This window comes from Alosa pseudoharengus, unplaced genomic scaffold (genome assembly GCF_046254945.1).
Source record: "Alosa pseudoharengus isolate Yale_2024_CS ecotype anadromous, Long Island Sound unplaced genomic scaffold, YU_APseudo_1.1 YU_APseudo_1.1_scf_9, whole genome shotgun sequence".
NCBI classification, from domain to species: Eukaryota; Metazoa; Chordata; class Actinopteri; order Clupeiformes; family Clupeidae; genus Alosa; species Alosa pseudoharengus.
The window spans coordinates 21,438,950-21,456,449 of NW_027468881.1; the positions used below are offsets into that span (position 1 = coordinate 21,438,950).

General features: G+C 47.1%; 1 protein-coding gene across 1 annotated transcript in view; it reads left to right on the forward strand.

Moving 5' to 3' along the window:
* Positions 1-9,966: 9,966 nt before the first annotated feature.
* xkr7b (XK, Kell blood group complex subunit-related family, member 7b) overlaps positions 9,967-17,500 on the forward strand; it is a 65,792-nt gene continuing 58,258 nt past the window's right edge. The window contains exon 1 of the mRNA XM_076276107.1: positions 9,967-10,487. Within this exon, the coding sequence (XP_076132222.1) occupies positions 9,967-10,487 (521 nt within the window). The remainder of the gene's footprint in view (positions 10,488-17,500) is intronic.

Here is a 17,500-nt window from a genome sequence, read left to right on the forward strand (position 1 = left end):
GTGTATAGCATCAGTAAACATTCAGCCCTGCCTGTCAGAGAATGCGGTATGGCCTCTCAATATGGCCTCTCTGATCTCACGACTGCGTTGCGCCTCTGCAATAGCTGTTTTGCCTGCGGTTGTTTCACAGAACAATAACACACATGATTTTCAGCCATCTGAGAGGTTTACAAGTCATTCCTCTATTCTTCTCATTTGAAGGGTTCTGCATCAAGGAACAGTAGTTGATAATGATCATCAGAGTAGCCAGAGAAAGAGTTCAACTCTGTGCACACGCCTGGTGTGTCCTTCAGTCTGTGAACAATATCGCCATCACTCTTTGGCATTATGAAGAAAAACTACATCTAAGACAACTCCAAAATATTTTGGATATCCTACTGTGTTCAAAAGCCTAATGAGTAAGGGCACCTTATGAGTACAAAGAATGATGCAAAATCATAGCATCACGACGATATACCATCAATGCAAAACAACAAGGCGGATAAGAGAGATTAGGAAACATTTGGATCTTTAAAACATTGTGCTGTTACGGTCATTTTACCATGACAACGAGCGCAGAGGAAAGGGAACACAAAGATCCCATTCTAGCACTGCAGAGTAAACAGTGGCAGAAGTTCAGTAGTAATGGCCCGTCTCATCAGTCATCAGCCTCTGTTACTGCCCATACTCATACTCTCTTTAATTACATCGTTTCAGTGATGACCAGGCAAGACGAGTGCTGTGCAACCGAACTGTCAATGTCAACAAAGTCCCATTGGATGTTACAAATAAAACAAAAAAGAAAATGTCCTATACAGAGAATCTGCTTACAAGCAAAATGTAGTGTAGCGTTCTCTGCATATATACAAGTCCTGCATACAAAACACTCTACCGAGAATCTATTTTTTTTCCCCAGGGACCAACAGTTTCCTGTTACGTCTTCATACGGAGATGGCAGACAGCGGAGAGCGGCGAGGACCGGGCACGGTCCAGTGCGTCAGACGAGCTACGTCGTCTCCTCTCTCTCTCTCGCTGTCGGCAGCAGCAGCAGCAGCAGCAGGGCGAGGCAGTGCAGGGCAGGGCTCTGATGGATGGATTGATGTAGCCATGTCCACGTAAGCCCTCTACTCGTCCACTCTCCTTATTCAGCCAAGCCGTAATAACATCAGCTGTGGCATACTGTCCACTCAGGGAGTCAAGGAACGAGGGAGAGAGAGAAGAGAGAGGGAAGGAGAGAGCACTGCCCTCTTTGTCTTTGTCAAATACAGTGTATGCTAAAGAGACAAAGCACACACACACACACACACACACACACACACACACACACACACACACACACACTCAAGAGCCCATATTCATACACGTTTGTAAACAAGAACACCTACCAACTTGGGCCCTCCTAATCCAGGGAGCAGAGTCAGCTCTTCCTCTCTTTCTCTTTCTATCTCTCTCACTCTCTCTCTCACACCCCCCCCCCCCCACACACACAAACAAATAAACAAACACACACACAGCTTCACAAAGCCTGTCCTTTGCCTGGATCACACCAAACACTGCACAAATGCACTTACCTATTATTAGGCATCTCTCACTACACACACACACACACAGACACAAACAGATTCACATAAAAACACTCACACATACACACACAAACACACATCTCTATTTCTATCAGTCCCAAGGCACCTCCTACATCTACTACAACATGCACATCCACATCCAAACACATTTCTTTCCCAAGTCACACTCAAGTCCCCTCCTTGGTGCTAAACACACACACACACACACACACACACACACACACACACACACACACACACACATGCACACTCTCTCACTCTCTCTCTATCTGTCTTTCTCTCTCTCACACACACACACACACACCCACATGCACTCACACACAGTAGGTTGGCTGCCTCTATGCCCATCTGTCTTTGCTCTGGAGAGAGATTAATAAAAGATCTACAGCTTCCCTCCTCATCAATAATGAATGCCATGGGGTCACTGCCTCACCCATCTGTAGCAACACTGTATGGAGACGCTACTGTCCTCTGCCGCCTCTGTACACACACACACACACACACACACTCACACATACACACTCTCACACACACATACACACACACACATGTATACACACAGACACACAGATACACACATCAAGCTCCATAATGTGAGTTATACGTATTCTCATAGGGATACGATAGCTGCATCTACTGCAAGACTTATGCTACACTGTGAATAAAGTTTCTTCTAATTATATTATTATACATAGGTAGCACCCATGACACCATGTTTCCATGCATACCTCACCTCTTTTCTTCATTCAGATTTGCCTCAGTCAGTCACTCCCTCACACTCATATCATTCTGTGTGCACACTTCCTGTCTCTCTCCCTCATACAGTATAATCACATCTGCGCATCCGTTCCCATTCACTTTACTCTAATTGCTGTTTGTGTGCCTCCTACTCCTCTTCATCAGCCCTCTTTGTTTCTCTCTCTCAGCCCCCATAGTCCACATAGTCTATAGACTCTGTATCCTCCCTCCTGCCTTCTCCCCTCCTCTCTCTCCCCTCCACTCTCACTCTCCTCTTCTATCTCTCTCACACACACTGGAGTGTTTAGGTTTGAATCCACCCTTACCCACTCTCTGCTCTGCTATCCTTGGGTGGTTAGTTAAGCTGTCTTGTTTACCCACAAAGGTTGGTGGGGTGGGGGGTAATCTGTTAAAGCCATAGGTATTTATGTATTTCTGTTTCTCCAAGTCTCAGTGCTTCCCTGGAGTATCTCCTGAAATCCCTCCCTAAACTCCCTCAACCCCCCCCCCCCTCCCTTCCACCCACTCATCTCTGCGAATCTTTTTAGGATTGCGCCTAATTAAAGTAAGCAGGAATTAAAGCAAAGGGCATGCAAGGCATTTTTTTAATGCTCGTATAAAAAGAGAGCCGCTGGCTTGCGTTCTCTCAACCCCCCCCCCCCCCCCGTATTTCCCGCCAGTGCCCTGCTCTCCAACTGTGGCTAAGAGCTGGCGTGATTGCAGCCAAGTGGATGACACTTTTGATGAAGCAGCATAGAAGCAGGGCCCCCGTGGTACACTTTAAGTAATTAAACCACAAGAATTAAAAAACAGAAAACGGTGGGAAGAGAAATAAATAAATAAATAAATAAATAAATTAGCGTGGGGGAGATTATTTAATAATAAAGAAAAGAGAGACTCTGCACATGTAGGAAGCGAGTGGCCCAATCAGCTGAGTGAGGCGCGGGCACCGGGTCCGATTGGTCGATTCTTTTGGCAGCAGAAGCTCTGCAGACTCTTCTCATTAAGATATCACCCTCAATGCGGACCAAGTGCTGACTGAAGCTTCCATGGCAGCCGGGGATAAATCTTCTTCACCTGATAAAAACTTTGTCCTCTTCTTCTTCCTCCTTGTCCTCCTTGTCCTCCTCTCCTCTGCCAGCTCCACATTAATTTCACGGCAGACACTAACGGCCCTCGTCCACCACTTCCTTTCAGTCTCTCACCTGCAGTCCTCCCTTCCTGTCTCTTCCCATTCCGACACATTTCTGGCCAGTCTTTCATTGCATACATTCCCTCTTTCTCTGTCTTTCTCTTTCTCTGCTTCTCTCATCTCTCTCTCTCTCTTTCTCTGTCTCTCTCTCTCTCTCTTTCTCTGTCTCTCTCTTTCTTTGCTTCTCTCCTCTCTCTCTCTCTCTCTTTCTCTGCTTCTCTCCTCTCTCTCTCTTTCTCTGTCTCTCTCTCCATCTGCTCTTCTCTCTCTTTTTCCTTCCCACACCTTTTTTCTGCACAGCTGACATTTTTCATCCTTTTTTGCTCCTCAGTTCATTGTACATATTTCACATTTCTTCATCCTCTCAGCAAAGCTATTATCTCCTCTCTCCCTCCCTCCCTCCCTCCCTCGCTTGTCTCTCTTTCCCCTCCCTCTCTGCATCACTTTCCCACCAGCTCTTTTTCTTTCTCCCTCCCTTCATCTTCTCATGAGCAATCTCTATCTCTTTCTCTCTCTCTCCCTCTCTCATTCCCATCTATTTAAGTTATAATGAGGCTGCTGCCATTTTTGGAAGTCGAGATAGGAGATATAATTCATGTTGAAACCGTTGCTCAATAATTGAAAGGGTCATATGTGTTCTATTTGACTCCATGCAATCCCCAGACATTAACTCCCATTGACTCAGTCTGTGTCTGTCTCTCAACTACATGCATAACTAAGGTTTGATTGAATTTTTCATGCAACTAATTAAATATTAAATCCTTTGTATGGTATACATGGCCCAGGGTATTCTTAGAGTAGGCCTACACAAGAGAAAAGAGAAAAGGAGGGGCTAAAACAAACACCTTTAAAAACTACATCTGACTTGGGATTTCTCTTTTAAACCATTCTTACTGTAATATTCATGTAGGTGTAAAGAGATGAATTAACTGTAGACATATTGACTAATAAACAAATGGCCAACCAGACACGGACAGACATTCTGAGTTTGATAGATCGATAGATCGATAGATAGATAGATAGATAGATAGATAGATGGATGGATAGACAGGCACTGGTGTAGGACAGGAAGGCCTGGCATGCAATCTCTCCTGTAATTTATCCCAAACATGTTCTTAGTGGGCCAGTCAAGTTCTTCCATACCAAACTTGCTCAACAATGTCTTCATGGACATTCTTCTGTACACTGGGGTACAGTCATGCTGGAACCGAAAAGGACTTCCCCGAACTGTTCCCCATAAGTTGGAACCATGTAATTGTCCAAAATGTCTCGGTGTACTGAAGCGTTAAGATTTCCCTTCACTAACCCAAACCCAAGCCCTGAAAAACAATCATTATGGCATTATCCCTCCACCAGCATGACTGCACACAGTGCTCAAAGCAAAGGCCATAAAGACAATTGTGTATGTGATTTTGGTATGGAAGAACTGGACTGGCTTGCAGAGAATGGGGTTTTCTACATCACCAAACTCCTTTGGGATGAACTAGAACGGACACTGAGAGCCAGGCCCTCTTGTCCAACATCAGTGCCTGACCTCACAAATATTCTTCTGAATATGCATACAAAAAAGCGCTATATAAATAAAAGTGACTTGACTTGACTTGAATGAATGGGGAAGAATTAGCCTGACGAGCCAGACCCACATTAAAACGTTGGCAGTGCTCAGTCCGAGGGGCGGGATAATCGGTTGTCTTTCAAATTCCCTCTGCACGCAATAGGACAGCACTACAACTCATGAGTCCTATGCGGTTTCCCACCAGCAGAGCTAGTTGGCTAGTTTAAACTTTTGCCAACTTTTAAAAAGCTTAAAGGAGAATTCCGGTGTGATATTGACCTAAAGTGTGTTGAAACATGATACCGAGTGTGAACGTATGTCTCATAGCTCATCTCGGCTTGTCCCCTGCACTCAGAAATTATTTGAATTTCCCCTGGGGATCAATAAAGTATCTATCTATCTATCTATCTATCTATCTATCTATCTATCTATCTAAATTTGGCGCTAGTTAGCCGATGCTACCAACAGTTTTTCGATGGGTGTGCCTCAGGCATTGGCCTAGCCATGCAAATAAATCACTGTTTTACACCATTTACGAGGCTCAAAGTAGCTCCATACTTCATTGGTAGACTTCCGAGGGCCTTGACATTTAAATTCTCCTTTAACTTGTGTTACGCTGTTCGCCAACAGCAACATCCATCTTCTTCTCCCGCCTAACGTCTCTATACACAATGTGATTGGCCTTATCGAAGTTGAATTTTTCCAGCTCGCAAGCCAACGGAGAGTTGCTAGTCTAGCCCGGGCCGCTAGGGTGCGTCCAGATTTCTAGGCTAGGGAAGAATGCCAGACACTCTAAAATCTTGTGGATATCCTTCCTCAAAAAGTCAAAGCAGTTATAGCTGTACAGAGGAGGAAGACTCCATATTAGTACCGATGGATTTAGAATGGGATGTCGTTGAACTTCCTGTGGGTTTAATGGCAGGCGTCCTAATACTTTTAGCATATAGTATGCCTATATAGTACCATACAGTGTAGCTAATAATGTATACAGTAGTTACTTAGTAGTTACAGTACATGGCAGTTAGGTCTACCTCCTCTATGTCTATGTGCACAGTAGTTAGTAGTTATGACTTGGGTACTTGCATAGATAAATGTCTTCATATCTCAGAGCTAGAGCTCTTAATCAGCATGGTGATGCAGAGGTGTGTGTTTGATGTAGAGGTGCTCACCCTCGTGTCTGGAAGTCAATCAGACCTGACACATCAGACAACTCTCCATTATCTCACAGCAGAGATGACAGCACCCTGCCCCGCGCTCACCCACAGCAGCTGACAGTCTCTTCAAACTCTGCTACTAACAGAGAGGAGAGATAGACAGACAAAGAGAGAGAAAGAGAAAGAGAGAGAGAGAGGGAGAGGGAGAGATGGAAAGTGAAACTGAGATAGTCTTTGTTAACTGTCAAAGGCTTTCAGTAACAGAAGCGCGGTGACACAAATGGCCCCGAAAGCCTCTTTTCTCACTTTAAAGGAGAGGGGGAATATCCTATGTATTGATTAATGGAGACATCTTATGAATTACAAAAAAGGCAGTGACGTGCAATGAGATGAGGTGAGGTGAAGAAATAGCTCAGATAACACACTTGTTTGATTTGCTTATCTGATGATGACTGAAGAAGAAGTCAATTCAGCCCATGGAGAATGTAACAGATGGCAGTCTAAAATGCATCCGCTCTATAACTGGACAGTTATCCTCATCCACTGAGAGATAACTTCCCTTATCCATGGAGTCAGTGAACATTCCCTCAACATTTTGATTTGTAAAGGTATCAGACTTTGACTCCACTTATCATGTGTGGGCATGGAATGGTGTTGATGTATTCCCGAGTGAGTTGGGTCATTTATTATTAGAGGCTAAAAAGACCTCAGTAATGCATGTTTCAAATGGTCAAACTAATCTCCCTCCTTCCCAGCCGGTCTAATGGGAAAGCCTGCAGCCTCTGTTTGACTCATGGACAACTTCAAACCGGTCGGCTGGAGAAAAATAGGAAAGAATATCCCCTCCAAGCTATGCCCGATAACGCCTGCTACTTTTCATTCATCACGCCTCCTTTTTCCGTTAACGGATAAGTCCGTCGATGGAGATGTGGGCCAATCTTCTCTGACCTTTGCCTGACCCCCCCCCGCCCTTAGCTTTGTGGGCACCTCTGCGAGAAGCACATACCAACGCACAAAGACATCATTGCTCTTCAATGTCAGCGCGGGGCAGCCTAAGCCTCCCAGAGCCTCAGCTTCGTAAGACTCCACTGCCTTTTGTATTGTCTTTGACAAGCCGTCTCTGGACAGCCATGCTGCAGGGGGCCCTTCATATGTCCGAACGGCACCCACCAGACTGTGATGAGGATCGGGCAGTGATTAACCATCAGCTCGACTGTTTTGCCGGTTCCTTTTTAGGCTGTAGGGATAATCTTTAGACTGTTACGCTCGGAAATTCTGTCAGCTTCTCATAATAAATCTTGGTGAAAGAGAATCTGCTGAGGGTCTGTTCAACTGTCAGCATTACATAAAATCAGACGACCAAACCAGCTCCTATTGGTCCCCAGAAAGTGGAGATCGAGGTGTCCTCATCTGGAAGAATCTGAACTCGGCTGGCTCATGTCTCATGGCGCCTCGCTCATGCCCTTTGGCTGTGTGTGAGCTGTAAGCAGACCCTCCTCCCTGCAGCCTTCCTCCCTAATGGCCCAGCACAGCACAAGTGACGAGAGAGACAGAGAGAGAGAAAGAGAGAGAGAGAGAGAGAGAGAGAGAGAGAGAGAGCTGACCTGGATCTTTTGTGTCTTATCCCTGGCTCTGTTATTTTCCCCCTGCTGTCAGACCGTCAGGTTGTCACAGCAGATCAGGACACCAGTGCTTGAGCCTCGACTCGCCACTCCTCTGGCCTAAGCACAAGGAAGGGCCAATGGACCAGGACGTAGGAGCGCTACAGTTATGTGGTAGGGTAGACCACAACACACATGACATACACACCAAATGTTATAATAAAGGCCTCGGGACATGTCAATTTTGTTAACTCAGTTAATGTCGGTCAGGCCGACCTAAGCCAATATCTGACATGGCATAATGGCTGAAAAGAAGTGCATCTTGATTTTCATCTAATGAATTGGTGGGGGGGGGGCTTCTCAGCGAATGGTTTGATCTGGGGGGGGTGGGGGGGGTGGTAAATAAAATAAATATGGTCTCCTGCCCCTTCTGCGTCCCCTCAGACAGACGGATTTCATTCAGCCTGACCCTGACTTTTTCTCGCTGGGATTCATTCCATTGCTCCGAGGCAAAGGAGGTCGCGCTGCTTCTCAAACTCTCAGTGACGGCGCACAGGACCTGATATTGTGGCAGGGCCTGCAACCTCAACACTGATACTGCAAAGTGACACCATTTAATCCGCCTCTGGCAAGTTGGTTTTGCGCAGGTTTATTTCGGATCTAGTCACAGAGCAACGCTTAGCGGGATTTATGTCTGCTGGAAGTTAAAGAGCTTATCCAGTTACTTCGCTGCCAATTTTAATGATCATTGACTACCACCTCAATAGACTCAGAGAGAAAGCTAGCAATTATTTTGCCGCACCCTCCTTTCGAGCAATTTATTGGTTTCGGGAAGAACAAAAGACAGCATGTTTAACTGAGCTGAAATCGGCATTTTCATATATTGCCAACTAATGTAGCTGTATAGGTAGAGTGATGTGGTGTCTACTGTCTAAGTCTTTATTAAATGTAGGCTATTAGACTATAGCGACCCCACCCCTTTCAGCAAACAGAAGCACATTGCCCCCCCCCCCTCTCTCTCTCTCTGTCGATCTCGCTCTCCGTCTCCAGCAGCTCTCTCTCTCTACCTTCCTCTCTCTCTCTCTCTCTCTCTCTCTCTCTCTCTCTCTCTCTCTCTCTCACACACACACACACACACACACACACACACACACACTTTCATTGAAAACGTCACAATGTATCCAGGCTATTTACTCGTATGCTCCTCCTGTCAACTAGACCGCCTTGTGACAGCGCATATGCCAAGAGAACAGAGACACAGTGGGAAATTACAGTTCATGATGGAAAGAAGTTGCAACAATCTCCCACATAATTAAGTAATTCCCGGAAAATACGTCTGCAAGCAGGCAGGCTATTCTGTCTGACTTTATTATATAGAAGCCTAGCCTGCGCTGATAAAAAAAAAAAAAAAACAGGAAATAGTAGGCAATGGAACAAGCGTCATTTGAGAATTAGCCTACGTGATATAGGATGGGTTCCATATCACTACCATCAAATGTGACGGTGTGACAGGAATAAGACAGGATTTAATTGAAACATGAATCAAATGAATCCTCTGCACATATGCATCCAGTTATGCTGTTTTTTTTTGTGTGGTATGACAATACGACCAACACTTCAAAGAACAAACTAATGCCATTAATTATTTATTCATAATTAAGTGATAAATTATTAAGACAGTAGAGGTTTAATTATTAGGCTACTGTTGAGAGTAGACGCGCAAGCAGCGAGCCAAGAAATTCTCCAATTATCAGACGAACCTGTTATAGGCTACTGAAGCAGCTTACATGTAGGTGCTATGATGGATCAGTGACTGGTATGATTTCAAACCAGCGTAACCCGCGGGACCTCTCTAGGTCGATCGCAAAGACGCCTGCAGTTGAGTTTTTAAGGATGAAAGGCTGGGTCTCTCTCCATGGCCGGGTGCTAGCCTGAGCACAGGGCTATATCAAGTAATGACAACTAAAAACGGACTGACAAAAATAGCCATCGAATTGGTACCAGTATTGCCTCGAGGATATCTCTCTTTTTCCTTTTCCATTTTTCTGTTCCTCTCTCTCTCTCTCTCTCTCTCTCTCACTCACTCATGCGCTCACACACATCCCCCTCCCCTCCCCTCACTCTACCTCGCTTTCCCTTTCCCACTATCATTCCTACAACAAACATGGCCGCTAAGTCGGATGGAGCAGCCGTGTCTGAGCAGAGTGAGACCCCGTCTCGGTGTCTGGTCGGACCCGAACAACGCCCAACCCTGTACCGGTATGTCGGAACGCCGTACACGCTCGTGGACTGTTGTTGGGTGCTATGCGCTCTCCTTGTCTTTTTCTCCGACGGGGCCACAGACCTGTGGCTGGCTGCGGACTACTACCTGAGGGGGAACAATTGGTGGTTCTGGCTGACGCTGCTCTTCGTCGTGGTTCCCTCCACCGTGGTCCAGGTGTTGAGTTTCAGGTGGTTCGTGTATGACTACACAGAGCTAAGCGGGACATCCAGCGGGGCAGGTCCTGTGGCGTGCGGAGGTGATTTCAGCACCAAGGGCAGCGATCAACGGAGCACCGGCAATGCTGCCGGGGCCAGTTCGCTGCCCGCCACGGGCACACTGAGCAGCACCCGGAGGTGCTGCAGAGTCTGCATGTGGATCTTTCAATCCGTCATTCACATCCTGCAACTGGGGCAGGTCTGGAGGTAAGGTTATATTTGTTATGCATTTGTCTTTAACTGCCGTGTGGCTACACGAAAGCATGCACTCGCGCACAAAACGCTGAAAGGACACCACCTTGCCAAGAATCAAGTTCATTTGTCTCATGTTAATTAATGTTTTTTTTTTTTTTACTGATGATATGCTCTCATATGTAAGCATCACGCATTAGACACTAGCCTGTGCACGGGTCTTGGGGTGATTTAGGTGCGATTGATTTGGTGATTGTATAAACGGACAGATGGACCCCAATTACGAGCTGTAAGCTGTAGCACCGCCTCACGCTGGCTAAAGCACCTGTGTTGTCCACCGGACTATTTGGGTGTTTAAGATAAGGCTACTAGACCAAATGCCTAGAGATAACCAGTGTGCTGTCCTTGCCAGTAGCCCTGCGGTCTCTGGAGTACAAGCCTGAGTTGGAAGGAATCTTATCGACGGACACGTTTGCCCTGCGCTCTTCCATGAGCTTGGCTTTTCGGTGGTGTCGAGTGTCGATAGATGTGTGTAGAGAGACGGGATAGTTTGCAGCGGTAGTCGTTTTTGTCTGTCTTTCATTACGTTTGCCCTTGTTTACCCGAGGCGATGTAAAATCCATTGATGAACTAAAATGAGACGGGAACCTTTCGTTGTTGGCAGTTTGGGTATGGTTAATGAATGTTTAACGACGAAGTATATGACTGCTTGAAACGGATCAGCCTGCTTATCCTTACCGTCTCCTCTCCCTGCTACTCCGTATATCTCCTTCCGTATATCTCCTCCCGTCTCGCCAGTTCTCGTCTTGGCTAAGTAGTAGTCAAAGCCTCCCCGTTTAACAAGCTTCTGGGTCAACGCTCCCTCGAGTAAACCCGTCCGTTGATTCACACTCGTCTTTAATTCCCTGCAACCAATCCCATTTGGGCACATCCTTTAAGCTTTCTCTCATTTACTTTCGATCCTATTTTCGCTCTCTTATTTGAGGAGAATTAACACCGTATTGACAGGGGGCGAACAAGCTGTGGCGCGCACGTATGCCTTTTTCACGACCTGGCTGCATCCATATTGATCGTGTGATTTGTCCACCTGCGTTCATGAATGTTGGGGAAAGCCTTACCTACACAATTCTGGAGATGACGGAACGAAGCTTTATGTGTGACCTATTTGGTCTCTTATAGTCTGTTAACTAGTTGTTATTATCTGGGGGTTCACACACCCAGTCCTCAAGCAAGCAGTCTTCCCTTCCAGGGCAGTGTCAGAAATCCCTATCTTAACTGAGACGCTGTTTGTCTGTGCGTGCACATATGTTTGAGTGAACGATAAAGGACCGACGCATTCCATGATGGAGAGTGCGTGCTAACATACCGATGTGTGACCTTTCCTGCTGTTGCGATGGCCGAGTGGATGCTTGTGTCAGTGCTCAAAACTTAGATACATGGCATGCGCGTGCGCTCTGTTTGCATGGTGAAGGCGTGAATGGGGGGAAATGGGGGAAGAGAAAGTCACCCATACACGTGTAGATGTTTTGACTGCTCTTGGCCTGCCTAAATTATTAATAGTGGGGCCTTCCGGACTCTGTGTCTCAGCAGTGAGAAAAAACCTATAATATTACAAGTGCACCTCTCTCTCTCTCTCTCTCTCTCTCTCTGTCTTTCTCTCTTTATCTACCTATCTCTCTGCTTCCCTGGTTTCTGGTGAATCACTGTTTATGCCTGGAGTGCCAATTTGCTGTAACAACATGGCATGGTCATGCTGGTCTTTGCATGTTTGGATGTGCGTCACTACCCAGCGTTTAAACAACTCTCCCCATCTATAAGCTAGAAGCGGCTGAGCAAATAGGATGTGTAACAGCATGTGCACAAGCTTGTGTGTGTGTGTCTGTGTGTCTGTCTGTCTGTCGTGTGGGTTGGATGTGGTCTGTGTGTGTGTGTGAGTGAATAAGTTAGAAAAAAAGAAAGGAGAAAGAGAGTGTGTGTGTGTGTGTGTGTGTGTGATTCTAAAGATATCTGTCTTTATGCATGTGTGTGTGTGTGGGGGGGGGGGTGAATGTTAGTTTCCATACGCTGGACTTCTCTCCTGGCTTGAAGCCCTCCATATTCATGGAGTGCCTTACACCTGCTGTAACCCCCACCCCTCAGAGAAAAGCCCTGAGTCAGGCTCTGATGGTGTCCCAGCTGAGGAACAGAGAGACGGAAAGAGGAGAGAGAGAGAGAGAGAGAGAGAGAGAGAGAGAGAGAGAGAGAGAGAGAGCAGAGTCTGTGGCAGTAAGTGTTACCAGGGCCAAGGCAAAGCTCCAGCCCCTTCTCCTGTCAGAGAGTGTCGCGGCAGGGGAGGCAGGCAGGAGGCCATTGGAGCATTCCTCTCCCGTCTGGGGCCAGTTCAGGGGGAGGGAAACACGGAGAGAAAGGGAGAGAGAGACTCAAAGAGAGAGGGGGGCGGAGAGAGAGAGAGAGAGCAGGCGAGTCCCAGTGCCTGAGCCCAGGGCCCCGAGGAGCCAAGTGTGCAAGCACTCTCAGCCACAGCGGGAGGCCCACACGCTTTCCAGGAGCAGCAGGATCCAGCACAGGCTCCACCACACACAGCTCTCCACACACACATACTCACACACACACTTTCTCACACACACGCACGCACGCACGCACGCACGCACGCACGCACGCACACACACACACACACACACACACACACACACACACACACACACACACACACACACACACACACACACACACACACACACACACACACACACACACACACACACACACACACACACACACACACACACACACACACACACACACACACACACACACACACACACACACACACACACACACACACACACACAGCCGTGGCCTACTGGTTAGCGCTTCAGACTTGGAACCGGAGGGTTGCCGGTTTGAACCCCGACCAGTAGGCACGGCTGAAGTGCCCTTGAGCAAGGCACCTAACCCCCCACTGCTCCCCAAGCGCCGCTGTTGTTGCAGGCAGCTCACTGCGCCGGGATTAGTGTGTGCTTCACCTCACTGTGTGTTGAGTGTGTTTCACTAATTCACGGATTGGGATAAATGCAGAGACCAAATTCCCCTCACGGAATCAAAAGAGTATATATACTTATACGTATACTTATACACACACAGATGCACCTACACACACACCCACACTCACATGAACGCAGGCACACACGCACGTACACACACACACACACTCACACATACACACACACACACAAGGAGGTGGGAATAGAGGGAAGTAGGGGAATGAGAGAAAGCGAGAGAGAGGTGATAACAGTGTGGGTGAACATGCAAATATGAATGCTATATGCACACACAGGGATGTACACAAGCACTATTTGTACACAAACATGGCAAAACAAACTCACAATCCTGCAAGCAAACAGAAAATGTTGAAATACTGTATGCAATTTATACAGTTTATAAGTTATGTACAAGTATGTGTGTTGTGTGTAGATGTCTAGGCGTCTGTATGTGTGTACATGAGTGTCTTATGTGTCCTTGTGAGATTGCTTGTGCACTTGCATTCAGTATGCGCATGTAAGGGTCCACGCACTGACATATGACAAATGAAACATGCCAAACAGTCCACCTCAGAGTGCAGCAGGGACTGCATAGCTCAGCCCTTTCCCCCAGGCCTGTGATGTGGTTACTAGGGTAAGAGTCGCATAGGCACTTCAAAAACGTCCTACAGCCTCTCACCACATCGGTTAACCCTGTCTTTCTCCACCTTCTTCCTCTTTGGGTCTCCTCAACTGTACTTCCCACCCTGCCATTCGGTATCGTCTCTCTCTCTCACTAAAGGCCTACACACACGGCCGGCGACGCGACGGCGATTTATGGCAGGCGACCGGCAAAATTAGAATAGAATCTATTGAAGTGAATGGGGCCACACAGAGCGCAAGTGGAACGACAGGGTAACCGTCGCCATCGCATCGCTCTAATTGGCCCCTTTCTATTTTTCAGGGCCATTTTGATTCGTTATAATAGAAAGCTGTTTGGTGGGACTCCACAACTGTACTTCTCACCCTGCCATTCAGTATCTTCTTTCTCTCTCACTGTACCCAAAAAAGAGAGAAAGAATGTAAGATAGAACTAGGAAAGGAAGGACAGAGATAGAAAGGGATTGGTGGCAGATGGGCAAATGGCGGTGAGACAGGTTGTCTGAGAAGGAAAAGGAAGAGCAGAAAGGGAGACGGAAAAAAATAGATATCAGACTGAGCGACTTGGAGATGTGAACGTTGATAAGAAAAACTGCCGACAGCGGAGAATGGTAGACAGTAGCTAAGTAGGCAGATCATCCCTTCAACCTCAGGATCTTGATAATGGGAGACAGGTGCTGTCATATGATTTATTCGCACAAAAATATTCATGCATAAAACTTAATAGTGTGTCATTTTTGTACATGGACTGACATTTCTATATACATGAAGCTTACACGACCAAAAACACACATTTCTACCTTTTTTTTAGCTCGTATTTGCTGCCAGTATACCTGGATTAACATTAGGGCATATACAATCATAATGGCTTTCTCTTTATCCAAAATGATATCTTACTGCTCACACTTGACCCTGTTCTGTTACTGAGGGCTGACACCCATTTTGGGTCCCAAGTGTACGTGCACAGCCAAAGGTGCATTACTTCCCTCTATGAAGAGGCCAGTTGGGATTTGAATTAGATCACATTTGATCCCGTCTCCGCCTCTAAGGCAACAGTCCTGCTGTAGTTCCTACCCCTGCAGTTCCCACTGGTTAGGGGTTATAATGATGAGGGAAGATGACTCCCTCCATCAAAGAGAGAAAGGGACAAGTGATTAAGAGAAAGGGAAACAGAGAGAAAGACTTTTTTAAGGTTCCTTTATTGACAGTCAAAAAGGAAACCAGGTAACATTAAAACCAACCCATAATAAAACCTCCCTCCACCCCCCCAAAAAAAAACCACACACACACACAAAACCAGTTACCCAAAACAACAACAAAAAAATAACCCACAAAATATGCAAAAAAAAGAGAGAGAGATATACATTAAGTGGCACGGAGACAGAGCGGGTACCACGGACACTCAGACAGACCTCTTGTGCTGGTTGCCGTAGTCAGGAGAGTCTGGGGGACCGTGCGGCAGGTCTGGCCTTTGGCTCCCGGGGTCGTGGTGCAGGGGCTATTAGGGGAGCCGGCGGAGCCCCCTTCCTGGCAGACGGGACGGGCCTTGGGAGAGCTGAGGGCAGCTGGAGTGGGACCACGTGAGGCGCATTTTAAAAAGCAGGACGTTAGTCGCCTCAGCAAGCTCAACCGTGCGTCAAAGTGACATTTCAGTTTGGCAAGGAAGGGAGAAATGTCTTTTTTCCCCTCCCTCCCTCCCTTCTTCCCTCCCACCCCCTTTCTTTGCGTTCTTTTTTTCTTCTTTCTTTCTGGCAGGATTTATCCAGCACTGTCGACCTCATTAAACCATGGTCACTCCTTTGCTCTGTCCTCTCTCTCTCTTTTTTCCATCTGCCTGTTTCTCCATTCCCTTTCTGCTCCTCCCCTCCCTCTCTCCCTCTCTTCCTCTCTCAATCTCTCCCTCTCATTCTCTCTCCACACCTCTTACTATTCTCCTTAATCTTCTCTCCCCAAGCCTATCTCCTCTTTCACTTTTCCCCCCTCTGCTCATCCTTTCATTTTCCTCTCCATTCTTTATCTTATTCATTAAATCATGCTCTTTTATTTGCCCCCCCTCTCTCCATCTCTCTCTCTCTCTCTGTCTCTCCCTCTTTCCCAGTGAGTGATTTCTGTCCTCTCTGAACAGACTGACCCACTTCTGTCCCCCTGCAGACACAGTAAATACAAAAATCAGTACACATAACCCGTGTCAGACATGGCTGCGTGTGTGCCTGGGCTGTGGATGACAGTTGAAGGGTGCAGCTCTCTACTCTGTGCCTTTGTGAATGCAATAGTTTGAGTTTTAGCCATGCACACACAGTTGTTTTGGGAGTACAATGTGTCAGAGTGTGTGCTTGTGTTTATGTGTAGATATTCACTTTGTGCATACGTGCATGTTTGTGTGTGTGTGTGTGCATGTGTGTGACTGTGTGTGTGTGTGTGTGTGTGTGTGTGTGTGTGTGTGTGTGTGTGTGTGTGTTTTATGCTCCAATCCTCTGTGTAAGAGTGAGAGGGTATAAGTGATTATTTGGCTGTGTGTAAGTGCATGTGTATGAGATATTTTGCAGTGGCTCTCAGCAGACCCCCCTTCTCTCTTTCTCTCTCTTCCTCTCTCTCTCCCTCTCTCTCTCTCACCCTCTCTCTCTCTCTCTCTCTCTCTCTCTCTCTCTCTCTCTCTCTCTCTCTCTCTCTCTCTCTCTGCCTGCCGTTGGCTGTCTGAGCTGGCGCCGGGGCAGGTTTGAAGCAGAGCCCAGGGCAGGCGATGCTTCACTTGGCAGGACCATATGCAAATATGAGTTTTTCTACTGCCGCCCGCTTCCCACGGCCACGGGGATGAGGCGCTGCGGAGCGTGGACCAGGAAGAGGATGTGGAAAAGGAAGAGAGAGCTCGTCCGAGGCCTTTGGTCCCTCGCGTGCCCATCACGCTCCGAGCCGCTAGATCAAACACCACATCAAAGAGCGCCGACCACGGGGGCAGAGCGTGCATCGGTCACGCCGCGTAAATGGAGTTACGCAAGGAGAAGAGTTCAGGAGCGCTATTCTCAGATGGCTCAATTCTATTCCATTTGATTTGGGTTGCATCACATTTCTTTCTATTAAAATCGTAGTGTCACAGAGACGAAGCGCCGGATGAGAACCTGAGACTTCAGAGTGGGCCCAAGGCCAAAGCTATGGACGGAGATTAAAAACTCGCCAAGAAGAGTGAGCAACCAAGAGCAACCTTGGCCAGAGTCAGCTGATAAGTGGATACCTGTGTTGCTGGGGTTACCTTGATGTTGTGAGGAACTCTCACACTCCTACAGTGGGCATCGCTTTCAAATGGCCACTTCAGTCGCGCATTACGAGGCGTGAAGCTGCGTGAAGCTTTAG